The sequence below is a fragment of the Zalophus californianus genome, chromosome 1, assembly GCF_009762305.2.
Source record: "Zalophus californianus isolate mZalCal1 chromosome 1, mZalCal1.pri.v2, whole genome shotgun sequence".
Taxonomy (NCBI): domain Eukaryota; kingdom Metazoa; phylum Chordata; class Mammalia; order Carnivora; family Otariidae; genus Zalophus; species Zalophus californianus.
Genome location: NC_045595.1, coordinates 89,128,806 through 89,156,503, shown reverse-complemented (window position 1 = coordinate 89,156,503; position 27,698 = coordinate 89,128,806). Strand labels below are relative to the sequence as shown.

The following is a 27,698-nucleotide window of genomic DNA, read 5'->3' as shown; positions in this document are numbered from 1 at the left end:
ACCTAAACCGAAGGCAGACACTTAACTGAGCCATCCAGGCGTCCCTGATATACATTTTTTTTAACAGATGGAAATTTCATTGTAAAATGGCACTTAACTCATAATGGTTTTTTTATTCCAATTTGAATTGAAGCTAAGTGTTAGTATTAAAACTAAGACCAAGTGAAGTTTAAGTATTTCACCTCAAATTCAATGTAGAAGAAATAGCCTTGAGACTTTGTGGATGGCTAACTGTGCTTCATGTTATATGCTGTTTACATCATTTTACTGTTACCACATCCATACCCAATGGTCATGTTTTTTTCCACCTGCCGTTTTTCCTTGTGTTAGAGAATGATTTTGTTTGATAACCATACGATTTGTAAGAGCCTAAAAAATTAAAACTCCCCAGCAAATATCAGAGGATATTTTCAGCCTGACTTAATCCTGTCACTTGAACAGCCTTGAAATACCAGAGTCTGAATTAAAAACAAAATTATTTTATAGTGCCATCTGTTTTCATTCATGGAGGCTGTGACACCACAGATACATTTAAATGTTTCCTGGCCTATTCAGATTTCCTCTAATATATTTCATTTACAACATTTGTTATCCTGTTCATTAACTAAAATAATAAAAAAAAGAGGGTCACCTGGGTGGCTCAGTCGGTTAAGTGTCCAACTCTTGATCTCAGCTCAGGTCTTGATCTCAGGGTCCTGAGTTCAAGTCCACATTGGGCTCCATGCTGGGCATAGAGCCTACTTAAAAAAAAAAAAACCCAATAATATAAAAGAGCAAAAGCTCTATTTAGAAGAAGGATGTGTTTCAGCTGCTGCACCTTCCAAGTTCAGCTTGTAGCTAAGTTGAGATGATATATTTGTGAGGGTTTTTTCCCATTTTCTGAAACATCAAGGTTAAATCAAAGTATCTTAAAATTTACAACCTATGCACTCACCCTTATTTCCTCTACTTAATGACCACAAAAGGAGAGCCAGTTTAGAGGTTTTATTTCTTAGAATCTGAATTATTCTCCATATTAGATTGAATGAGGCAGAATCAAAGAATTATTTGCCTTGTTTCCTGAGTTTCTTCAAAATTTACCTGATATCTGAAATCTGTTAAGCACTTACTTTAAAGCCATGGCAACAATTTTTCATGATAGAGCAAGACAAGAAATGCTATTGGGAAATACTAGAGAAAAATATATTCTGGGTATTGGAAAAAGAGGGCTTTCAGCTAGGTTTAGGGAATTATTTAGAAAAGATTTTGCTTTTGAAGGATTTAGCTTCTGGTCATCTAAGTTTAAAATCCACAAAACCTTAAAAGATTTATCAAAAATGTCCTTGATTACTGATAGAAAATAGAGAAAGAAAAGATCTCTAGCAAAAATGAACTCCAAATTGTGCCATTGTGTCCTAATCTGATTTCTGAAGTACTCCCACCATGGAAACAATGTGGATTATGTAAAGCAAGTGACCTGACCCTTTCACCCTGTGGGCCTCAAGGTTTCCTACAACTAAAACTTCAAAAACTCTAACTAGAAAAATACTCACTTGAAAATTTAAAAGGGAGCCTCTCTGGAAAAAAATTTTTTCTCTGATTTCTAAGAATCAAAGCACAATTGCATATTATTACACCGCCAGGACCAATCAAGGGTAAAAAAAAAAAAAAATTCCCCAGCCCAGCATTTTCCAGATAAGAAATTTCAGTTAAGATCCATAATTCAATGTAGATAATCTGTTGTCTGAATTATCCTAATGTTCTTCAGGTTGATCCTCAGATTAGTGGAATTCATTTTTTTTTACCTATTAGCACCTATAAAAGTCAGGACATACTCTTACAAGACAGTGATACGCAATTTGGAAATTCAAATATGATTAAATAAGCAAGGATAGTCAAGTGAATTCACCTTGATGATATAATCTGAGACTTTTTTTTTTTTAAAGATTTTTATTGACAGAGAGAGACACAGCAAGAGAAGGAACACAAGCAGGGGGTAGTGGGAGAGGGAGAAGCAGGCCTCCCGCGGAGCAGGGAGCCCGATGCAGGACTCAATCCCAGGATCTGGGATCATGACCTGAGCCGAAGGCAGACGCTCAGTGACTGAGCCACCCAGGCGTCCCTAATCTGAGACTTTTTTAAACTTAATTTTGAAATATGTGAATGGTGGGATCTTTTCTCATTAAAATTTGGCAAGTGTGGCAGCTGAAACATCCTTCTTCTAGAGAGTCCTGTCAGAACTGATTGAAAAGTAGATTCCATTAAATTTGAAAGAACCCAAATTGTTTTAAAACAATTATATTTTAATCTTAAATACATTTTTACTTTACATGTATAATTCACAATATAGGATAGAGGGGATTAGAATTTTAAACTCTTAGTTTTATTGGTTTTAAAGTTTTAGAGCTAAGATTTCTAATTCTGCTTCTTATATGATCATGTTTTGAGGTGATTATTGCATTTCTAAAACATTAGCCAACACTAATGATAGGTATGTGAATATATAAGAAACTGTCATACTGGATGTGCAAAAACCTGGTTTTGGCAAAGTTTAAAGGCCAGAACTCTAAGGGAGTTCCATTTCTTGTGCGGTGGAGTTAGCACCTAAGATCGACCTCATAGATAACAATTAAACAGCTACAAAAAAAACAACTACCTGAAGATGCTGGGGAGTGACCCAAAGCAGGTTGATTTTGTAGCAGGGTCAAAATTTGGAAGATGAGACAGGCAGAAGGGCAGTTTTTCAGTTTTAGGCTTTGGCTTGGGGACACAGTGTGGTTTGAGAAAGCTGAAGTTTCTCTAGAAAACTCGGGTCTTTGTGTTCTGAGGAACTAGAAGACAGTGCCTGAAACAGCCATCACTGCTGAAAAATGAGGTTGTAGGGTGGGTATTCCAGAAAAGCAGAGAGCCAGAAAAGGAGAGCTCCAGGCTTCACCTGTAAACTTTGTCCAAGTCTCTGCTGACTCCTGAATCAAAATCATGCAGTCAACTGAAAGCACCTGCAGCTAAATAAAAAGAACTAAACTAAAATTTGATCTCTCACCCCACCTAAACTGAGACAGACTCTGCAGTTTGACTCTACCTAAGTTAAGAGCCTAATAAGACAAAAACATCAACATGCTTTGAAGGGATGTAACAGTATCCGGAGTCTTCAAAACAAAGAATCACAGTGTCCAGAATACAATTTAAAATTACTCACCAAATGAAGAGCCAGAAAAACATGACCAATTTCTAGGGGAAAGCCCACTCCCAAATGATTCAGATGTTGAAATTGTCAGACAAAGACTTAAGGCAGCCATTATAAATTTGCTCAATGAGGTTAAGAAAAAATAAAAAGAAAATACCAGAAGAGAAATATAATGAAGAACCAATTGGAAACATCAGAATTGAAAAGTAAAATATCTAGAAAAAAAAAAATCACTGAATGGGGTTAATAATATAATGGAGATGACAGAGGAAAAATTTAATGAACTTGAAGATAGACCAGTAGAAATTAATCAGTTTGAAGAATATATGGAAAAAAATTAACAGAGTCTTAGGAAGCTGTGGGACAATATCAAAAGGTATAAAATATGTATAGTTGGATTTCCAGAAGAAGAGAGAAGGAGAGAGAAGAACATACAGATAATAGAATATCATTCAGTGCTAAAAACAAATGAGCTACCAAGCCATAAAAAGACACGGAGTAACCTTAAATGCATATTAAGTGAAAAGGCTATGGTTTCAATTATATCACATTCTTGAAAAGGCAAAACTATGGAGACAGAAGATCAGTGGTTGCCAGGGGTTAGGAGTGAGGAGGGATGAATAGGTGGAGCATAGAGGATTTGGGTGGAAGGAAAATACTCTATGATATCATAACAATGGCTACATGTCATTATACATTTGTCCAAACCCATAGAATATACATTAGGAGTGAACTGTAATATACACCATGAACTTGGGGTGATAATGATGTGTCAAAATAGGTTTGTCAATTATAATAAATGTAGCATCCTCATGGGGGAGGTTGATACAGAGGTCACACATGGGGGCCATATATGGAAAATCTCTGTACCTTCCCTTCAATTTTCTGTGAACCTAAAGCAGTTCTAAAAGTCTCTCTTTTTCTCTCTTTGTGTCCATTTGTGTGTGTGTGTGTATGTATAAATTCCAGAAACTCCAAAATGCCATTTATTATTGGTTGATATAAAATAAGTATGTTTAACCTGAATTCACAGCCTTTGTTGTCTAATGTCAATGCACACCGGAGACTTTTTTTTTTTTTTTAAGATTTTATTTATTTATTCGACAGAGAGAGAGACAGCAAGAACAGGAACACAAGCAGGGGGAGCGGGAGAGGGAGGATCAGGCTTCCTGCAGAGCAGGGAGCCCGATGCAGGGCTCGATCCCAGGACCCTGGGATCATGACCTGAGCCGAAGGCAGACGCTTAATGCCTGAGCCACCCAGGTGCCCCAACACTGGAGACTTTTCAAAGTTTTGTAAAGTGTTCTGTTTGAACATTACATTTCTCTTGTATTTCTGAAAATGCTTGTATTTTTCCTCTCGTTAAAAACAGATTCATTCCTTTTTAATATCACTTTATATTTTATTTGAAATAATTGGATTTAGTAATATGATTGTGTTTCAAAAGCCCAGTGGGTAAAGAAAGTAGTTTTGCTCTTTATTTCATACAAAATACAGACAATAAATCATATATTTGGGGAAAAAAATAAGAGACAGTTTTGCCTAACATATTTGTTATCTGATTAGTGTGGCATCTAATGGCCAATTTAAGGTTGTTTTTTAAAATTTTTCCTGTTCCAGTGGCACTTGGGTGGCTCAGTTGGTTAAGTGTCTGCCTTCAGCTCAGGTCATGATCCCAGGGTCCTGGGATCTAGTCCCAAGTTGGTCTCAGCTCAGCTCAGCTCAGCGGGGAGCCTGCTTCTCCCTCTGCCTCTTCCCTCTGCTCGTGCTCTCTCTCTCTCTCAAATAAATAAATAAATTTTACCTGTTCCAGTTAGTTAAAAGGCTTCTCCCTTCCTTTCTAGCCATAGATGAAATCATCTACAGACATAGCTTTGGAAACATTGTGGGTTCAGTTCAGATTACTGCATTAAAACAAATACTGCAGTAATGCAAGTCAAATGAATCTTTTGGTTTCCCAGTTCATATATGTTTACACTATATAGCAGTCTACTAAGTGTGTAATAGCATTATGTTTTAAAAAAAAGTACTTGCTTAGGGGCGCCTGGGTGGCTCAGTCATTAAGCATCTGCCTTCGGCTCAGGTCCTGATCCCAGGGTCCTGGGATCAAGCCCCACATCGGGCTTCCTGGTCAGTGGAAGGCCTGCTTCTCCCTCTCCCACTCCCCCTGCTTGTGTTCCCTCTCTCACTGTGTCTCTCTGTCAAATAAATAAATAAAATCTTTAAAAAAAAAAGTACATGCTCCCATTAAACATCTGCCTTCGGCTCAGGTCATGATCCCAGGGTCCTGGGATCGAGCCCCACATTGGGCTACCTGCTCAGCGGGAAGCCTGCTTCTCCCTCTCCCACTCCCCCTGCTTGTGTTCCCTCTTTCCCTATCTCTGTCTGTCAAATAAATAAAATCTTTAAATAAATAAATAATTTTTAAAAGTACATGCTTAAAAAAATACTTTATTGCAAAAAAAGGGCTAGCCATTATCTGAGCTTTCAGCAAGTGGCAGTCTTTTTGCTGGGAGGGTCTTGCCTCGATGTTGATGGCTGCTGACGGATCAGGGTAGTGGTTGCTCAAGGTTGGGGTGACTAGAGCAATTTCTTATAATTTCACAACAGTGAAGTTTGCTGTCTCAGTTGACTTATCCTTTCATGAATGATTTCTCTGTAGCATGATAGTAGAACTTCTTTCAAAATTGGAGTCAGTGCTCCCAAACCTGCCACTGCTTTATCATCTAAGTTTATGTAATACTCTCAATCCTTTATTGTCATTTGAACAATGTTCACAGCATCTGCACCAGAAGATTCCATCTCAAGAGACCACTTTCTTTGCTCATCCATAAGAAGCAACTCCTCATCCGTTAGTTTTATCATGAGATCGCAGCAGTTCAGTCCCATCTTCAGGCTCCACTTCTAGTTCTCCTGCTATTTCCACCACATCAGCACTTACTTCCCCCACTGAGTAAGTCATCCATGAGTGCTGGAATCAGCTTCTTCCAAACTCCTGTTAGTGGTGATATTTTGACTTCTTCCCATGAATCCCAAATGTTCTTAATGGCATCTAGAATGGTGAATCCTTTCCTAAAGGTTTTTAGTTACTTTGCCCAGATCCATCAGAGAAATCACTAGCTATGGCAGCTAAAGCCTTACAAAATGTATTTCTTAAATAGTAAAACTGGAAAGTTAAAATTATTCCTTGATCCATGGGCTGTAGAATGGACGTTGTGTCAGCAGGCATGAAAACAACCTGAATGTCATTGTACATCTTTTTCACAGCTCTTGGATGACCAGGTGCATTGTCAATAAGGAATAATATTTTGAAAGAAATCTTTTTTCTGAGCAGGAAGTCTCAACAGTGGGCTTAAAATATTCAGTAAACCATGTTGCAAACAGATGTGCTGTCATCCAGGCATCATTGTTCCATTTATAGAGCACAGGCACATTAGCTTTAGCATAATTCTTAAGGGCCTTAGGATTTTCCAAATGGTAAATGATCATTGGCTTCATAGTCACTAGCTGCATTAGCTCCTAACAAGAGAGTCTCCCTGTCCTTGAAGCTTGAAAGCCAAGCATTGATTTCTCTCCAGCTATGAAAGTCCTAGATGGCATCTTCTTCTAGCATAAAGCTGTTTTGTCTGCATTGAAAATCTTTTACTTAGCGCAGCCACCTTCATTAGTTATCTTAGCTCGATCTTCTGGATCACTTGCTGCAGCTTCTACATCAGCACTTGCTGCTTCACCTTGCACTTTGATGTTATGGAGATGGCTTCTTCCCTTTCACCTCTGGTGGCTTCAAACTTTTCTTCTGCAGCTTCCTCATCTCTCTCAGCCTTCATAGAACTGAAGAAAATTAGGGCTTAGCTCCGTATTTTACTTTGGCTTAAGGGAATGTTGTGGCTGGTTTGATCTTCTATCCAGACCACTCAAACCTTCTCTGTTTCAGTGATAAGGCTGTTTTGCTTCCTTAGCATTTGTGTGTTCACTGTAGTAGCACTTTTAATTTCCTTCAAGAATGTCTCCTTTGCATTTACAGTTTGGCTAACTGATGCAAGAAGCCTAGCATTTGGCCTATCTCAGCTTTCAACATGCCTTCCTCACTAAACTTAATCATTTCTAAAAGCATTTGATATAAGGTGATAGACATGCCACTCTTCTTTCACTTGGACACTTAGAGGCCTTAGTAGGGTTATTAAATTGGCCTAATTTCTAGTTGTGTCTCTGGGAATAGAAGGGCTTGAGGAGAGGGAGAGGGAGAGAGATGGGGGAACATTTGATTGATGGAGCAGTCAGAAGGTACACAGCATTTATCAATTAAGTTTGCAGTTTGGTATGGACATAGTTCTTGGTGCCTGAAAACAATTACAGCAGTAACATCAAAGATCACAGACTACCATAACAAATATAATAATAACGAACAAGTTTGAAATATTGCAAGAATTACCAAAATGTGACACAGAGACATGAGGTAAGCATATCCTGTTGGAAAAAATGGTGCTGATAGACTTGCTTCATGCAGGGTTGCCAATCTGTAAAAAAAACAAAATAAAAAAACCCTGTGTATCTGCAAAGTGCAATAAAGCGAAGCAAAGGGTGAATGCCAGAGTATGTATGTATGATTGTATGTTCTGATCTGTCTTTGGCATGGAGAAAGCAGTGTTGTGAGTCAAGCTCTAAATCTGTTTAAGATGTTTATTCTACTACCAGCCTAGAGATGAACAGAATCACCCATTTTAGGCACACTGCCTTCCATCCCCTACCCTCCCTTTCCCAGATGAAATCTATTTTTAGTGTTTTTATCAATTTGAGTACTTTGTAAGGCAGAGCATGTATATATGATTTCTGGAATTATGTATTATCACATAGGAGGAAGTGGGGAAATGCCCCACCTTATGCTTGGCAATGGCTTTTCCACAGCTGGCTGATTTAATAACATTCAGATTAAAAGGAGATAAGGAAAGAGGGAAAAAAACGTTCTGTTGTTTACTCAGCAGGTCTCTTAGTCTCCTTCTAACTGAGATCTACAGATTTGTTACAGGATGGTAGGGTAGTTCTTAAAAATGTTTTTAAAAGTAGTAGTAGTGGGGCACATGGTGGCTCAGTCAGTTAAGAGTCTGACTCTTGGTTTCAGCTCAGGTCATGGTCTCGGGGTTGTGAGATCAAACCCCACATTTGGCCTCCAAACTCAGCGTGGAGATTGCTTGAGATTCTCTTCCTCTCCTTTCCCTTCTGCCCCTCCCCCACTTGCATGCACTCTCTCTTTATCAAATAAATAAAATCTTTTAAAAAAAAGTAGTAGTAATTATTCAATTAGAAATGGTAACAAATTAGAGGATATCTAAGAGCATGCTATTTCCCATCCCTCCACACCCCAGTGTCATACCCTAGAGAAAACTCATTTAACATTTTCTATTTTTAGTTCTCTGGTTTCTCCTCTAATTTTAGACAAAATGCTTTTTTTCTCTCTCCCAATTTATTCATCTATTCATCCATTGACCCCCCAATTTGAATAATGATGATTTCACTCATTTGTACTATAACTCTCTGCCCTTTCCTAATTAGATATTGTTTTAAATTTTCGATTGATGACTTCTTAGACTTTGAAATGATCTCTAAATCTGTCCTCTACATCCTCATTTGACAGGATCTCTTCAAGATCCATTTTATAACATAAGAATACGAGTACTCTTACCCCTTTCTCTACCTTTTATCCTCCCTTCCATATCATACCTTATGTCAGCAACAGCTTCTACTTTTACATTGTCAGGATTACTAACATTTATGTTCTGTTTTGCAAAATCATGATTGACCACAGGATGACTCAAAACATTGAAAACCAACACAAAGCACTTGCCTTATAGGACTGTGTAAATATTGTTCAGTGGTGGTCTAAGTAGTATGTTAGATTTCATGTCCTCTAACAAATGCAGTATAATATCACCTTGGCCATTCCAAGAAGAGTGTTTCTAGCATCAAAGTCAATTAGAATAGCTTTTCTTATGCTGTATGTATTACTTAAATTCATGCCATATTTTAGTTGGTTTTATATTTGAATCATGGTTCACTTGTATATTTAAAAATTCGTTTCCTGGAGTTTCTAATTGCAATTTTTCTTTCACTGCATGATTTACTTATATCATATTATATCTGCTCCCCCTTACATATATACACATGTGCCTTTAAGTTGTACCTGTAATCATACTAAATTTTCCCTTTTCTGGAAAACTTTCTCTTGGAGTCTTTATTCTTCCTATTCCAGTCTGAACTGATTATCTTTTAGGCATACTTCAGTACAATTATCCTGGGATTTCCATATATTTTCTTTCCTAGGATCGACCATCTTTTGGACCCTATGCCTTTTTTTTTTTAATTTATTTCCTTATTTTGCTTGAGTACATTCCTAACTTTTTAAGAAGAAATGCATAAGTAGATAAAATTATCTGAGATCTTGTGTGTCTGAATGGGTAGGTATTTATTTTGCCATCACAGAGATTGATACTATGGATGGGTATAGAATTCTAGATTGAACTCTTCATCTAGCATCCCTTGTTGCTGATGAGAAATCTGATGCAAGTCTAATTAATCCTCGTTTCTTTAGAGATGACTTGTTTTTTTTCTTTTTGAAACCCTTTAAGATTTTCTCTTTATTGTTGATGTTTTGAAATGTCACAAGCATGTATCTAGAGATAGATTCTTCTTGTCAGTCAATGGCCCTTTTAATCTAAAGACTTTTTTTTTTTTCAGTTTTAGAGAACTTTCAAGTTTCTTTAATAAATTCTTCCCTTTTTCTCTCCTTTTTTGGACTGTTTTCTCTTTTTATTAGACCTCTTTTACTGTGATCTTAGGCTTCATATTTTTGCTCTAAGTGTCTCTTATCTTTGCTCTCTTGTTTTCAGCCTCTGACTTTTTCCTCTGCTCATGGGAAATTTTCTTGATTTGATTTTTAGTGCTTCTATTGAACTTTATGCTTAGCAGTCATATGTTAATCTCTAAGAGTTTTTATTTTCTTGTTCTCTGTTTGTTCCTGTTTCATAACATCCTTTTCTGGTTTTATGGCTGCAATACATTTGAATCTCTCCAATTACATCAACTAGAGTTTTTGTTGTTTGGTTTAACTCGTTTTGTTCTGTTTAGGTTCTCTCTGTTTCTTGTTTTATTTTATTCCTTTATGGTCAGTTTTACAGTTTATTTATTTTGGTCAGTCATTCTCTTTAATGCTGCAGACTCTCTTCTCATACAACAGATCCTTGGTTTTCTGGGCATACTTAAGAGAAAAGCGAGGGTAGATGGTGCAGTTTTTCACAGAGCTCTTTTCCAGCCATGTTTCTCTCCTAGGTGGGAATTATATAAAGAAAGTTTTGGTGGAGGAGGACTGGGACTCAGTTTAGAGTCACTGATGGGAAGCTAGTTTTCAAGCTACCGGCTCCAAGTCTCAGAATAATTTTATTCAGTTTTTTTGTAACATGCTACATACTTCTCTTTTTCAGGCTATGTGTCACATACCTGCCTATGGGAGGGCCACCTGGTACATCTGCCCACCTATAAATCTTGAATTAATTCACCTTTGGTAGCCTTGCTTCTCAGTCATACCTTCTGACTCTGAGACCAGAACCCTCTTCCTTTGCAGTTTTTTCATCATTTTCAAGACTCTGACTTCTCTGCCCATTTCACTGATCAGCTTGCCTCATCTGCTTCCTAGCTATTTATTAAAATCTTTCATCTGTTGGTGACCACCAACATCCCCAATCCTATGCCTCACCTTCTCTACTTTCTTTTCTGTTATGGCTGAGCCTTCGTTATACTTTTATATATTTATTTCAGTGGAATCTCAGGAGTAATGGAGGACAAACAAATTTCTGCACTCTTGAATGTCTCCAAGTTGGTTTTAGAATATCTACCAAGAGGCGCCTGGGTTGTTCAGTCGGTTGAGCATCCGACTCTTGATTTCAGCTCAGATCATGATCTCAGGGTCGTGGGATTGAGCCCTGAGTCGGGCTCCTCGCTCAGTGCAATGCCTGCTTAGGACTTTTTCTCTCCCCCTTCCTCTGCCTCTGCCCCTGCTCATGTGCATGCTCTCTAAATAAATAAATTGATTAAATAAATAAATAAGCAAGCTACCAATTTGGTTTCCATTCTGAGCTCTAGCAAATTCTAGATTGGTGTTTCTTTATCTCTGTTTGCCTTGGTCTCTATTTCTTGCCTAATCAACATTTACAACCTTTTATTACAGTATATTGTTATAATTGTTCTATTTTATTGGTTGTTAATTCTTACTATGTCTAAGTTATAAATTAAACTTTATCATAGATGTGTTTGTATAGGTAAAAGCAGTATATATAGGGATTGGCCCAGTCACAGTCTAAGGCATCTATTGGGGATCTTGGAACATATCCCTTGTGGATAAGGGGGCACTGCTGTATTTGACATAATTCCCAATAGTTCTCATTGAATGTTCATATGATTTCAGATCCTTGAAACCATTTTTTTATAAGAAGTTAGAAAAAAGAAGCTGATAATTTGTTTAAAGGCTTTGTACGGATGTGTTTAACTTAGTCTGGCCCTGTGGTGTGTGGCCTTGTAATTAGAAAGCCAGTTAAATGGTAGTTTCCCTGAGGGACCAGATGCTTAACAGGTGAAAAAGAAATATAGTTTTTGTAAGAAGGCCCCTTTGGGGAATTGCCATAGAGCTCTGAACTGTAATAAAATAAAAGTTTGCATTAAAATGGAAAGAACTTTATATTTCAAATTCCCAACCTTTAATAAAAAAATGAGAACCTAGGCTTACTGACGGTGGAATCAGAGCCTTATATATGTGGACAACTCCAAGCAAATAATCCTCAGCTGCTCCTTAGTATGTCTTGACCAAATGGTATAGTCAGGATATGTACTGAGATCCTCAGACCAACTCACCTTCACCCAACTCCATGGTGGGGGAAATGAGGTCTTTCTCAGCCACTGGCTGGGTAGTTAATACCATATGAGTTGTAATACTTTATTGCTCATATGTCAGAAAACAGGAGATCTAAACAGGAGGAAATATGCTAGAAGAATTTCACAGCCTTTCTGACATGCTGAAATGAGTATGAATGGGAGACCCGTCACTTTATCTAAGGGTTGCAGCTGTTTTGTAGATTCGACTTCTGGTTATATTTGTGCAGCAGCTCTCATTGATGGAGTCTACTCTTGGCTTTGCCTGGTCATTTTTCTTCGATGATGTACAGTTTTGCACATAAGCATTTTTTAATGAATCAAGGGTTTTCTTCCTATTTTTTTGCCAGATAAACTTGGAAGGATTATAACTTTTAGGGTGAAATGTCAGACTAAAAATTTCTTTTTATGATGTATTCTGCTCATTTTCCCCCTGGTTTTAGGAGCTGGAAATCCAAAGTGCACAATTGCAATTGTTTTGGGAAGAACCAAAAATGCCTCTGCAACCAGGTAATAAAATAATTGTGATTGAGAGATCTATTTGGGAATAAGAATTGCTCTTTCTACCCACGTAATTTACTTACAATGCACCATTTGGTTGGGGTGCCTGGGTGGCTCAGTCAATTAAGTGTCCAACTATTGATTTCCACTCAGGTCATGACCTCAGGGTTGTGAGACTGAGCCCTGTGTAGGGCTCTGCACTGGGCATGGAGCCTGCTTAAGATTCTCTCTCTCCCTCTGCCTCTCCCACCCCTCTGTCTCTTCTTCCCTCTCTAAAAAGATTTTTTTTTAATGCACCATTTGGACTTACAAGTCATAATAATATAAAATATTAGATTAAATATTTGTATTTCACAGTGATTTCACTATAAGATTATATTTAAGAAACATTTTAGGGAGTGTTGCTCTATGTTCTTCACTGTGGAATTTCCTGTATTAAAAAGTGTTGCTGAATCCTGAAAGCTGTTTGGATCAGATTATAAAACATATAAAAATTTTCAGGACTGTCTATAAGTAATTAAGTGATTAGATATATAGATCAAAGGCCATACAGTCTTGCAACATTTGATATTGTGTATCAGTTCCCAGTTTCCATTGCTGAGCAATGAGAAGCCTCAAATAACTTATTTTCAAATCATTGTTACTGTTCCAGATCACAGCCTGCATCCAACTCTGCTTGATGTATATCTTTTACACAATTCCCATTCCAGACATCATTGCTTACATGATTACATAACAACAAAAAAATGACAATTGCAACTCCACCTAGCATCTGTTTTATTTTTCCACTTAGCACACTTTTCCTAACATCTGTTTTTCTTTAACCAGATACAAACAACACAGCATGGTTCTTGTTCCTATCAACACACCTGGAGTAGAAATAATAAGACCTTTGTCAGTTTTTGGCTACATGGGTAAGTACTCAACCAACATGAGTGTGCATTAGCAAGCAGGATGACTGGAATATGCAGTAACACTGAAGTGAACAGATAGCGTTATAATGTAGGAGATGTGTTCTTAGAAATCCTTTGGTGCTGACAACTGTCTTAGTATAAATGCCAGTGGAACTCAGAGCAAATAAAGAGAAGTGATGTAGCACTGGACCTCATTTTGTTTACTTTTGGGAAAGGGTAGATGGTATTCAAGGAACAGCAACTAAGACTGCTGTGTCTGTTATCCAGGAGAATGGATTAATGAAATAGACTTAGAAAAATTAAATCTAAGTAATCCACAATAAAATTCACTTTTTTTTTTTTTTTGTAAGAGAGAGAGAATGGGGGTAGGGGACAGAGGGGGAGAAAGAGAATCTTAAATAGGCTCCACGCCCAGGGCGTAGCCCAATGAGGGGCTTGATCTCACGACCCAAAGATCATGACCCAAGCCAAAATCAAGAGATGGATGCTTAACTGACTGAGCCACCCAGGCACCCCAATAAAATTCATTTTTGTCTTCAAGTTTAGCTTTCTTAACCAATCAAACTACAAAAGCTATTACTAAGCAATGAGTTTTGACTGATTTGAATGCAAAACTTTTCCTTCCTTCTGTCCTTTGGGTGGAATTTCTAAAAAGCAAGAATACTTTTGTTTCCTGCCACCCACCTCAGGCTCATGTTCATTGTTCCCTTGCTGCTCAAGTCATTGACTCAACCAGTATTTATTGAGGGCTGACCACTGTTCTAGGTGCTTAGAATACATTAGTGAACACAATAAGCTAGGATCTCTGCCCTCACCGAGCTTACATGCTAGGGGAAGGAGACAGTAGCAATAACTACAAACACGTAAATAAGTATATTATAGCAAGTCAGCAGGTAAATGCTATGGAAAAGTTTATTGAACCTGATTCACGTGATCTTCTGTGGTGACCCTGGCTTTCTCTTTATTGTTGAATATGGCTAATAAAAATGTTCAAGTAGCAGATGTAAGACTTGGAGTTTTTATAGAATATTTGACATCACCTTCCATAGGATGCAGCTGTAGAATACACCCATAAATTAAGTGTAGTTTGCAGGATGGTGAGGAACAAGCTCACTAGAGCAAATTGTGCAGTGGGATTTGTTAGGTTGCAGAGCAATGGCCTGAAAACCCCCAAAATGGATTTATAATTTAAGTTGCCTGGAAATCACCTCCATTGCAGTACCTGTGTTTGAATTTTCTGTGAGACAAATTCACCAGCACCCTCTCCAACTCCCATGCCCAAGGCCAAAAGAAACAGGGAGAAGGTTGATTATTAATGTCTATTCTGACAGGAAAAGGGTGTGGAGTTAGCATGAGATTATCTCCAGAACTTGATGTGGGTGGGGGGGGAGCAGGAGGAGGGGTAGGCGATATGATATAAAGACAAAAGTGTTCCCAGCCTCCATGAAATGCCAACATTTCCAAGAGGCAAACACGTAGTGAACAAGCCTGGACTGGGAGTAAACATACCTCAAGGTCCAGTCTCTGCTTTGTCTTGAATGCTCAGCCTGCTCTGTCCCTTCCAGGAGGGTCTTTGCATCTTCAGGCTTTGATTTACACAAAGATAAAATAAGAAACTTGAATTACATTACTCACTTTCAATTTTTGAACTGTTGGAAGCTTTTTTTTTCCCCAAGCAAAATTTTCTATGGAAGCCCATATATTAAAAATCTCAAAGAAGAATCAATAATAAAATAATAAGATAATCTGATTGGATCTGTGAAGTCACCTTCCATTTTAGTAACTCTACAACTTCAGAAAATGAATTTGAAACTCTAGATCAAATGATTTCTAAAATCTCTTCTAAGTGGAACAGTTGAAGAGTTTTCTGGGCTATGGGATCCTAGGGGTTCAGAACTCAGGGTCTGCCTAGGAATATATGAGGCTTTTAAGTCCTACTTCTGAGTAATTTCTTTGAGTAATTATTAATTATATATGAATATTTTTTGATCAACTCATTTTGATCTTTAAAATTATATTTTCTCTTTTATAGATAATTTCCATGGAGGACATTTTGAGATCCATTTTAATCAAGTACGAGTTCCTGTCACCAATTTAATACTAGGTGAGATAAGTTAGAAAAATGATTCTCCAGTACTGTGTACTAAAATATTTTCAGGCCTAAATCTGGAAAAGATAGGAAATGAATCTTGATTTAGATACTTTTCCCTCTTACCCCATTTGTAAGGGAACATTTTTTCACGGTGGGTTTCTTGCATGGAACAATATTTTATTTAAGTGTTTGATATGGTTTTATATATCACATCAATTGAAAACATAGCTAAATACAAAAAATGTACAAGAGCAACATACTTTTTCCTAAAACGTGACTTTCAGGCCTCTACTTGTTTTAAGAAAGCCTCAGTGTACTTTCTGAATTCAAGTTTTATATATAAACACATTAGAAGCCTAAATAACTTTGCATACTGAATGCCTGGAATGACTTCATCCTCTTGCTTATTGGAATCCTACCCAACCTTCAGAGAACATCTCAGGTGGCACTTCTTTCGGAAAGGTTTTGTGTTCTTCACCCCATCCACTCAACAAGCCCCTGCTGCCTGCCAGGCCCTCAGGATACAATCTGTCTCCCCTTTGCCTTTCTTTGTTCTCCTCCGATCCCTTATCCCTAGCATCCTTGTCCCTACTTCTGGATTCTGAACTCCTAGTGGAGGGACTATGTCTTACCTACCTTTGTAACCACTGCAGCACTTATAAAATACATGCACAGTTAGAGACAGTTCTTAAATTGGATTAAAATGTTTAACAGTGGTGGTTTAAAAAACATAGAAATCAAAGTTCCATAAATAATAAACGTTATTATAGAGCTTTTTTCCTACCAGAATGCCATTCTCATTGAGGGGGCAGCTCATCATATTTCAAAATTTGTGTAAATAACGAAGTGTGGGCTATGGCCACTTTCATGTTTCCTTTCTTTCTTACAGGTGAAGGTAGGGGATTTGAAATTGCCCAAGGCCGCCTTGGACCCAGCAGAATCCATCACTGTATGAGAACAGTAGGAGTGGCAGAACGCGCTTTGCAGATTATGTGTGAACGGGCAACACAAAGGGTGGCCTTTAAGAAGAAACTGTTTTCACATGTAAGGATGATTACTTATTTGAATTTATTGTAGCCCGATGCACTCACTGACCTTGAAACAAAACAGCATTATTTGATCATAGGGAGATCTCCTCTACATAAATAAGATGCTTTTTTTCCACAAAGTATATTTGTCTGTACTTAAATGTAGTTTGATGAGAGATCTTTAACTTTGTAAGGTTAATTCCTCATGTGCTTCAACACAGCACAGAGTATGGACAATTCCTTCAACTTTCTCAGACTCATGTTCTCTAGAGAACCCAGTACATTAGCACTCTCTGTGGATATGAGAGAGCTGGCATAGGGAAGGGGGATTTGCCTTGTTCTTTGGTTTTCTGAAGGGAATTAGTAATACATGAGGAATAGGAAAATAACCTAAAACTCAGTGAAAGGAGAGAGATCTAAAAATGGAATGGACTGCTTCTGTAGGAAGTGAGTTCCCTGTTACTGGAGAAATGCAAGTAGAAATGAGACCAGTATTTGGTGGGATGTTCATGATTTTTTGAATTCCCATCTATAAATTAAGTACTACAGAGTCTGTTGTTTACAAAGCACAATAAACAATATAGTTACATGTGGGCGATATAACCAAAATTAGAGAATATTTATCAAGAGGGAAAAGAAGTTGTAATTCTGACTTCCTTGGAAAACTTTGTAAGTGGGATATTCAAATCATCTCCCAAAAGCCCTTCTAACTTTTAAGAAGGCAAGAAAAACTGTTTTTAAATACTCAGTACTTAGGATTGCTAACATTTTAGTGTTAGGTCATACTTGGGGTGATAAAATTGTATTTGTGTTTGCTGGACATGGATATTTTAGTACATTGGTCCCCTTGTAAAGTACCTTTGTGAGCATCTTTTAAAATTTCATAGTATATTTTTTACCTTAAATTCCTATAGGCTGTGTTTGCTTTTTGTGAAATATTATTCAGCATATCTGTGATTTAGTTGTAACACTGTTCTTACAGAAAAATACGGCCTGTTTTATGGCGCACACCTAGGAATAATTTGTGGGAAACCCCTTTGGTATATGGGAGGGCAAGGAGTTCAGCTGTGGATGGACACTGTGGGAGGAAGTAAGAAGGTGTGAACTTTTGGGACCGTGGATACAACTCCATGCTACTCTGAGTAGGAGCTAGAGTTGCTCGTGGCATTAGTTTCCCTTCCTATACTTTTCTCTTTTCAAGATTGCCGCCCAAACCCTGGAGCAGGATGCAGCAAGGACACGGAGAGGTTGATACACAGACATCTTGAACACATAAAAGTACTCTCCTTAAGTTTCATGAGAGATACTTTTAACACTGTACTAGAGGGAAATTTCCCACCTGCTTTTTGTAAGTTAATGTATCAAGCAGAGCAAGCCTGAGCTTTTCAAAAATATGCCTCCCTTCACTGGAAACTTCTTGCATTTGGCACAAAGAAAATGATCTGGCAGAAGCAAAAGAGATGTGGAGGCATGTCATAAACAAAAATCTGAGCCAGATTTTTTTTTTCAGTTTGTGTAAGTAACATTCCATTTCCCTGAATTTGGAGACTCTTTCCAGCTGCCTTCTAAATTATTCCAGGCACTAAAGCAAAAAGTTCTATATCAAAATAATGTCTTAGTAAATAAATACGGCAACTCCTTAGAGCACTCATTTTCTGCCCACTGAATGCTTTTCAGCAAATCTAGGGTTGGTAGAGACCCAACGGAGAACACTTTCCCTTATTCAAAAGCTAAGAAATAAATGTATTTGTGATCTGTTCATGAAGTTATAATCACCTAGCTTTACAGTCATCAAAAAGATATTTACTGCCGGGGCTTGTCTGGAGTTGTTACCTTGTTTCAACCTCCAGAGTCATCCAATAGACTCAACTGTAGTTTGAGCCACAAATGTAATTTAAAATTTTCTAGTAACTGAACGTTAAAAAAAAAGGCTTTAAATAAAAAAAAAATTTCTAGTAGCTACATTTTTTAAAAGTAAAAGAAATGATGAAATCGATTTTTATAATCTATTTTATTTAACCCAGTATATCCAAAATGTTATCATTTCAACATGAAATCAATATAAAAAGATTAAGGTATTCTTCATTCTTTTTTAAAAACTACTGATTTTTCTAAATTGGGTGTATATTTCACACTTACGAAACATCTCAATTCAGACGAGGCATATTTCAAATGTTCAGTAGCCACATGTGGTTATTAGCAGCTATTATATTGAATGTTACTGTTATAGGGAAACTGATCAAATATCCACTGTTTAAGAAAGGTACTAGAGCAAACATAAAACCAAGCATAAAAATGACTGTGGAAGGTTAATGTGGCTCAAATAATAGCACTGTAATTGGCTGCTGGTGAGACTTAACAGATACTGTTCTCCACTGTAAACAACAGTTCTGTGACTAGGAATGGGAACAACAACAACAAACCCTTTATGGCCAACCAGAAGCATCTGTCATTGTCTCCTGAGTTTCACTGCTGAATCCTGAAGTTTGCTTGCTTGTGGGATTTATGATAAGGTTTGGTCTCTGTATTCTCCACTTACCTCCCCACTTCTCTTCCAAATCTTGACCAATCGAGAAAACTCACTAAGACAATTAAGAAGCAAGTACCAATTTTTTAAAATAAAAATTTTATTTTGAAATTATTGTAGATTCACATGTAGATGTAAAAAGTAATACAGAGAGATTCCTTATACCCTTTCCTAAGTTTCTCCCAATGGTAACATCTTGCCAAACTACAGTACAACATCAGAACCAGGTTATTGTCACTGATATATTCAAGATATAGAACATTTTCATTGCCACAAGGATCCCTCATCTTGTCCTTTAATGGCAACACCCACTTCCTCATTCTCATCACCTCCTCATTAACCCCTGGTAATCTTTAATGTGTTCTTCATTTTTGAATTTTATCATCTCAAGAATGGAATCATACAGTATATAAACTTTTGGGGTTGGTGTTTTGCACTCAGCGTAATTCTTTGGAGATTCATCCAGGTTATGTGTATCAATAGTTGGTTCCTTTTTTATTACTGGGTGGTATTCCTTGGTGTGGATTATCACAGTTTAACTGTTTACCTGATGAGGGATATCTGGGTTGTTTCCTGTTTGTGGATGTTACAAATAGAGATCCTATAAACATTCACATACAGGTTTTTGTGTGAACATGTCTTTATTTCTCTGGGATTAATGCCCAAAAATGCTGGGTCATATGGGGAGTAGCTTGTTCAGTTTTTAAAGAAATCACCAAACTCTTTTCCAGAGTAGCTAAACTGTTTTTCATTTTCACCAGCTGTGTATGAATGATCCACTTTCTCCACATCCCCACCAGCATATGGTGTTGTCACTATTTGTTTTTTTTTGTTTTTGTTTTTGTTTTTTAAGCCATCCGATAGATTTATAGTGATATCTCATTGTGGTTTTAATTTATATTTTCCTAATGGCTAGTCATGTTGAACATCTTTTCATGTGCTTATTTGCCGTCTTATATCCTCTTTGGTTCACATCTTATGTCCATGTTCTACCCGAATTTTGTGTGTGTGTGTGATTTTTTAACTGTTGAGTTTGGAGAGTTCTTCATATATTCTAGATAATGTCCTTTGCCAGTATTGACTTGCAAATATTTTCTCCCTCTCTGTAGCTTATCTTTTTATCCCCTTAACAGGGTCTTTCACAGACCAAAAGTGTTTCATTCTGAGGAGCTCTAATTTGTCAGTTTTCCTTTTATGGATTGTGTTTTTAGTCTCAAGTCTGGGAACACTTTGCCTAGCCCTAGAGCCTGAAGATTTTCTCCTATAATTTTTCTCTAAAAGTTTTACATTTGAATCTGCAATCTATTTTGAGTTAATTTTTGTATAAGGTATGAGAATTAGGTCAAAGTATATTTCTTTGCCTATGGATGTTCACATACTCCAGCACCATTTGTTGAAAAGGCTATCCTTCCTTAACTGAATTGTTTTCACACCTTTCTCAAAAATCAGTCAGGCATATTTGTGTGGGTCTATTTCCAGGTTCTCTGATCTGTCCTTTTATCTATGTCTTCCCCTCTGCCAATACCACACAGTCTTGATTACTATAGTTATATATCAGTCTTGAAATCAGGATGACTGATTCATCTCACTTTATTCTCTTTCAAAATTATTTCAGCTATTCTAGTTCCTTTGCCTTTCCATATAAATTTTAGGATAATCTTATCTATATCTTTAAAAAAAAAATCCTCTTGGGATTTTGATAGGAATTGTGTTAAACCTATATATCAGTTTAGGAAGAACTGACATCTTTATTACATTGTGTCATCTAATCCGTGAACACAGTATGTCTCTCCACTCATTTAGCTTTTCTTTGATTTCTGTTATTGTCTCTGTGCAGCTTTCAGCATACAAATCCTATGTGTGTTTTGTTATATTTACATCTAAGTATTTTAGTTTTTTGTGATTATAAATGATATTGTGCATTTAATTTCGGTGTTCATTACTAGTATATATAAATATATATATATAAGTATATATAACTATATATAAATATAATTGATTTTTGTATGTTTATCTTGTATTCAGCGACCTTGCTGAACTCACTTATTAGTTTTGTAGATCAGGTTTTTTTTGTAGACCATGATGTTATCTGTAAATAAGAGAAAGTCTTATTTCTTCCTTTCAGATACATATATATTTTGTTTCCTTGTCTTGCCTCATTGCACTAGCTAGAACCTCCAGCGCTATATTGAATAAGAAAGGGGAGAGTGAATTATCCTTGCTTGTTCTCAATCTTAGGGGAACATTAAATATAATGTTAGCTGTAGGTTTTTTAGATATTCTTTGTCGAGTTTCCCTCTATAATTAGTTTTCTGAGAATTTTTATCTTTTATCGTGAATGAATTGAATTTTGTCAAATAACTTTTCTGCATTGGTTTATACAACCATGGATTTTTCTTCTCTAGCCTTGTTAATATGGTAGAGTACGTTGATTGATTTTCAAGTACTGAACCAGCTTTGCATCCTTGAAATAAACCCTACTTTGTCATGGTGTGTAATTCTTTTATATATTTTGCTGAGTTCTACTTGCTAATGTTTTGTTAAGGATTTTTGCATGTGAATTCATGAAGGATGTTGGTCAGTAGTTTTTTTTTGTTTGTTTGGTTTTTTGTACTGTCTTTATCTGCTTTTGATATTAGGATAGTATTGTCTTTACAAAAGGATGTGGGAAGTGTTCCCATCTCTTTTACTTTTTGAAAGAGATTGTTTAGACTGGTATTAATTACTCTTTAAACATTTGGTAGAATCTCTAATGAAACTATTTAGGCCTGGAGATTTGGGGTTGGAGGGGTAGTTTTTTAAAGATTAATTTCCTTAATAGTTACAGGGCTATTTAACTTACCTATTTTACATTGGGTGAGTTGTGGTTGTTTGTATTTTTTGAGGGAGTGGTCCATTTTATCTAAGCTGTCACATTTATTGTTTAGAGATGTTCACAATAATCTTGTTACTCTATTGATGTCTGCAGAGTCTTTAGTGATATATCCCGTTTCATTCTTGACATTAGTAATTTGTGCCTACTTTTTCCTTTGTTAGTCTTGCTAGAGGTCTGTTGCTTTTACTGATCTTTTCAAAGAATATAAAATGTATTAACTATTAATTTACAAAACTATAAAATATGATAATTGTTATATTAGGGCTTAATATTAACAAGATATTTGTTTCATTGATTTTTCTCTTTTTTTGATTTTATTGATTTCTGCTCTTTATTATATACTTCCTTTTGCTTTCTTTGTATTTATTTTGTTTCTTAAAATGGTAGCGTGGATTATTGATTTGAGACTTTTCCTCTTTTCTAATGTGTGTTTTTTAGTGCTATAAATTTCCCTCTCAGTACTGCTTTACCTGCGTCCCACAAATTGTGATATATTGTGTTTTCATGTTAATTCAGCTCAGCGTATTTTTCAATTTCCTTTGAGACTCTTCTTTGACACGTGAATTATTTAAGAGGTGTGTTACTTAGTTTCCAAGTGTTTGGAGATTTTCCTGTTACTCTGTTCTTAATTTTAGTTTGATCCCATTGTGGTTACAGAAGAAACTGTATTATTTCATTTCTTACAAATTTGTTGAGATTTGTTTTATGGCTCAGGATATGGTTTATCCTACTATATGTTTGAGGACACTTGAAAAAAATGTGCATTCTGTTGGGTGGAATGTTCTATAAATGTCTATTAGATCCTGTTGCTTGATGATGTTGTTGAATTCCTCTATATTCTTGCTGATTTTCTGTCTAGTTGTTCTATCAGTAGTTGGGAGAGGGATATTGAAGTCTCCAGCTAGGATTGTGAATTTGTTTAGTGCTCCTTTCATTTCTATCAGTCCTTGTTTTACATATTCAGCAGCTCCATTGTTTGATACATACACATTTAGGATTGCTACTTCTTGATGGATTTACCCTTTTATCATTGTATAATGACCCTCTTGTCTTTGGTAATTTTCTTTGTTCAGATGTCTGCTTCATCTGAGAGTAATATAGCTAGTCCTGCTTTCATTTGATTATGTTTGCATATTACATAGTTTTTATTTATTTTGTTTTGTTTTCATTTTGCTTATATCATTATATTTGAAGTGAATTTCTTCTGGTTGGCACCTAGGTGTGTCATGTTTTTTAATCCACTCTGTCAGTCTTTGTCTTTGTAATAATTCATGTTATGGCTTAAGTGTGCATTTAATTTTTTGTTTTGTGTTTGTTCTCTGTTTTTCATTTGTTTTCTTTTTCCTGCATTCTTTTAGATTAATTTAATTAGAATTCCATTTTGATTCATCTATAGTGTTTCTCAGTGTACCTTTTTGTATAGCTCTTTTAGTGGTTGGTCTAGGTATTACATTATAGAAATAAATACATATTTGTATAAGTGCACATATTTTATCAGTCTACTGGTGTCCTCATTTTACCAGTTTGAGTGAAGTATAGAAACTTTACCTCCCTTAATTTAAATCCCTTTAACCTCCTTCATTTATAATTGTCTTAAATATTTCTTCTACATAAATTTAGAATGACATCACAGTGTTACAATTTTTGCTTTAACTGTTAAACAGTTAAATTTGCTTCAAGAAGCAATGAAAAACCAATTGTATTTAGCTATATATTTTCTTACTATGTTCATTCTTTCTTCCTGATTTCCTAAGGTTCCTCTTTTATCTTTTCTGTTTAGGGAAATTCCTTTAGCCATTCTTTAAGAATCAAGTGGGGACAAATTTTTTGTTTTTCTTTATTTGAGAACATGTTGATTTCTCCTTCATTCCTGATGTATATCTTCATTGGGTATAGGATTCTGTGTTGACATTTCTTTTAGTACTTGAAAAATATCGTACCACTCTCTTCTGGCATATACACATTTCCCCTCTAGGTGAGATGTCATTCTTCTGGCTGCATTTACAGTTGTGTCATTTTTTGAAGTTTAATTGTGATGTGTCTTTTCATGAATTTCTTCAGTTTATCCTGCTCTGCATTCACTCAGCCTCTTAAATCTGTAGGTTTTATCTCTTGCCACATTTGGGAAGTTTTCACCATTATTTCTTTGAGTATTTTTTCAGTCTTTCCCTCTTTCTCTACTTCTTGGACTCTGATGACATGAAAGTTAGATTTTTTGTTTTAGTTCACAGGTCCCTAAGATGGTATTCTTTCAAAAATATTTTTCAGTGTATTTTCTCTGTGGTTCAGATTTGACAATTTCTCTTGTCCTTTCAGTTCACTGATTTGTTCCTCTGTACCTGCTATTCTGCTGTTGAGTCCATCCACTGAGCTTTTTATTTAAATTATTACATTTTTCAGGGGTGCCTGGGTGGCTCAGTCCGTTAAGCATCTGCCTTCAGCTCAGGTCCCAGGGTCCTGGGATCCAGCCCTAGGTCTGGCTCCCTGCTCAGTAGGGGGTCTGCCTCTCCCTCTACCCCTCCCCCCCCCCCGCTCACTCTCTCTCTCTAAAATAAATCTTTTAAAAAATTATTTCAGGGTACCTGGGTGGCTCAGTTGTTGGGTGTCTGCCTTCAGCCCAGGTCATGATGCCAGGGTCCTGGAATCGAGCCCCACATCGGGCTCCCTGCTCGGTGGGAAGCTTGCTTCTCCCTCTCCCACTCCCCCTGCTTGTGTTCCCTCTCACGCTGTCTCTGTCAAATAAATAAATAAAATATTTTTTAAAAATTCATTTTTCAGCTATAAAATATCTAATTGGTTTTTCTTTATATCTTCTACTTCTTTGCTGAGATTTCAGTTTCTTTGATGAGGCTACCTTGCAGAGGGTTTTTATCATGAGCAGATGTGTGCTTTGTCAAATGTTTTTTCTGCATCTATGGAAATGATCAGACGGTTTTTATCTTTTCTCATTGATGTGATGTATCACATTGATTGTTTTGCAAATATTGAATCACCCTTGCATCCTGGGAATAAATCCCACTTGATTATGGTGAATGATTTTTTAAATGTACTGTTGGGCTCTGTTTGCTATTTTGTTGAGGATTTTTGCATCTATATCCATCGGAAATATTGGCCTGCAGTTCTCTTTTTTTTGTGGTGTCTTTATCTGGTTTTGGTATCAGGATGATACTGCCCTATAGAATGAATTTGTAAGTTTTCCTTCCTCTTATATCTTTTGGACTAGTTTGAGAAGGATGGGTATTAATTCACTATATTCAATAAAGTGGGTGAGAGTGAACATCCTTGTCTTATTCTTGATCTTAGGGGAAAAGCTCTCAGTTTTTCACCATTGAGTATGATAGCTGTGGAGTTGTCATATATGGCCTTTATTATATTGAGGTGTGTTCCCACGATAGCCACATTGTTGAGAGTTTTTATCATGAACTGAAGTTGAATTGTGTCAAATGCTATTTCTGCATCTATTGAGATAATCATATGATTTTTATCCTTCATTTTGTTAATGTGGTATACTCATTGATTGATTTGCAGATATTGAACCATACTGGCATCCCCAAAATAAATCCCACTTGATTGTGGTTGATGATCCTTTATTGTATTGTTGAATGTGTTGAGGATTTTTGCATCTATGTTCATCAGGGATATTGACCTGTAGTTTTCTTGTTTTGTAGTGTCTATCTGGTTTTGGTTTCAGCATAATGCTGGTGTTGTAGGAAGAATTTGGAAGCTTTCCTTCCTCTTTCATTCTTTGGAATAGTTTGAGAATAGGTATTAACTTTTCTTTAAATGTTTGGTAGAATTGTGAAGCCATCTAGTCCTGGACTCTTGTTTGCTGAGAATTTTTTTTATTATTGAATCATTTCATTACCAGTAATCATTCTTCCTGATTCATTTTTGGAAGATTGTATGTTTCTAGGAATTTATCCATTTATAGGATGTCCATTTTGTTGGCATATAATTGTTCATAGTAGTCTCTTCTAATTCTTTTTATTTCTGTGGTGTCAGCTGTTCCTTCTCTTTCATTTCCTATTTTATTTGGGTTTTCTCTGTTTTTTTCTTGACTTGACTCTCCAGATGAGTCTGGCCAATGGTTTATCAATTTTATTTCTGCTCTGATCTTTATTTCCTATTTTATCCACTAACTTAGGGCTTTATTTCTTCTTTTCCTAGTTACTTTAGGTGTAAGATTAGATTGTTTGAGATTTTTCTTCTTTCTAGATCTATATTACTATAAATTTTCCTCTTAGAACTGCTTTTACTGCACTCCATACACTTTGAATCATTGTGTTTTCATTTTCATTTGTCTCCATGTATTTTTTAATTTCCTCTTTGATACCTTTATTAATTCATCGGTTGTTTAGTAGCTTGTTGTTTAGCCTCTACATGTTTGTGTTTTTTCCTTTTTTGTTGTTGTTGTAATTGATTTCTAGTTTCATACCATTGTGCTTAGAAGAGATGCTTGATACGATTTAAATTTTCCTAAATCTGTTGGGACTTATTTTGTGGCCTAATGTGATCTATCCTGGAGAATGTTCCATGTGCACTTGAAAAGAATATATATTCTGTAGTTTTTGGATGGAATGTTCCCGGTGTATTGTTAGGTCCATTTAGTCTAATGTGTCATTCAAAGACACTGTTTTTTTGTTGACTTTCTGCCTCAATGATCTATCCATTGATGTAAGTGGAGTGCTAAAGTCTTCTACTATTATTGTATTATTGTCAGTTTCTCTTTTTATGTCTGTTAATATTTGCCCTACGTATTTAGGTGCTGCAGTGTTGGGTGCATAGATTTTTACATCTGTTCTATCCTCTTGTTCAGTTGATCCCTTTATCATTATATAGTGCCCTTCATCTCTTGTTATGGTTTCTTGTTGTTTTTAAGTAGGCTCCATGGTCAGTGTAGGGTTTGAACTCAAAACCCTGAGAGTCACATGCTCAAATGACTGAGCCAGCCAGGTGGCCCAACAGTTTTTATTTTTTTTAATTTCCATTTTTTTTAAGATTTTATGTATTTATTTGAGAGAGAGAGAGTGCATGAGAAAGGGGAGGGGCAGAGGGAGAGAGAGAAGCACACTCCCCACTGAGCAGGAAGCCTGACCCAGGCTCAATCTCAGGACTCTGAGATCATGACCTGAGCCGAAGGCAGGTAACCCAACCAACTGAGCCACCCAGGCACCCCCAGTTTTTGCTTTAAAGTCTATTTTGTCTAATTATTGCTACACAGCTTTTTTTCACTTCCATTCACAGAGAATATCTTTTTCCATCATTTCACTTTCAGTCTTTATGTGTCTTTAGGTCTGAAGTGAGTCTCTTGTAGGCAGCATATAGATGAGTCTTCTTTTTTGTTTTGTTGTTTTGTTTTTTTTATCCATTCCATCACCCTATGCTGTGATTGATTAGAGCATTTAATCATTTACATTTAAAATATTTACTGATATGTTCTTATTGCCGTTTTGCTAATTGTTTTCTGGTTGTTTTTGTAGTTCTTGTCTGTTCCTTTCTTCCTCTCTTGGTCTCTTTCCTTGTGATTGGTGACTTTTAAAAGTTTTCTATTTTGCTAGGCTGCCCCTACCAAATTACCCTCAGCTAAATAGAGTAGACTTTTGTTGGGGGTATTTTTCAAAAATTTATGTCTGTGCTCACAGGCATTTTCAGTTTGTTAACTTTTTCAGCTCCAAGTCT

The 27,698-nt window shown here is 36.4% G+C and overlaps 1 protein-coding gene across 1 annotated transcript in view; it reads left to right on the top strand.

Moving 5' to 3' along the window:
- Nucleotides 1-27,698, top strand: part of ACAD11 (acyl-CoA dehydrogenase family member 11) — a 99,911-nt gene that overhangs the window by 63,684 nt on the left and 8,529 nt on the right. Inside the window, 4 exon segments of the mRNA XM_027585903.2 lie at nucleotides 12,526-12,592; nucleotides 13,412-13,497; nucleotides 15,530-15,601; nucleotides 16,479-16,633. Coding sequence (XP_027441704.1) covers nucleotides 12,526-12,592; nucleotides 13,412-13,497; nucleotides 15,530-15,601; nucleotides 16,479-16,633 — 380 coding nt within the window.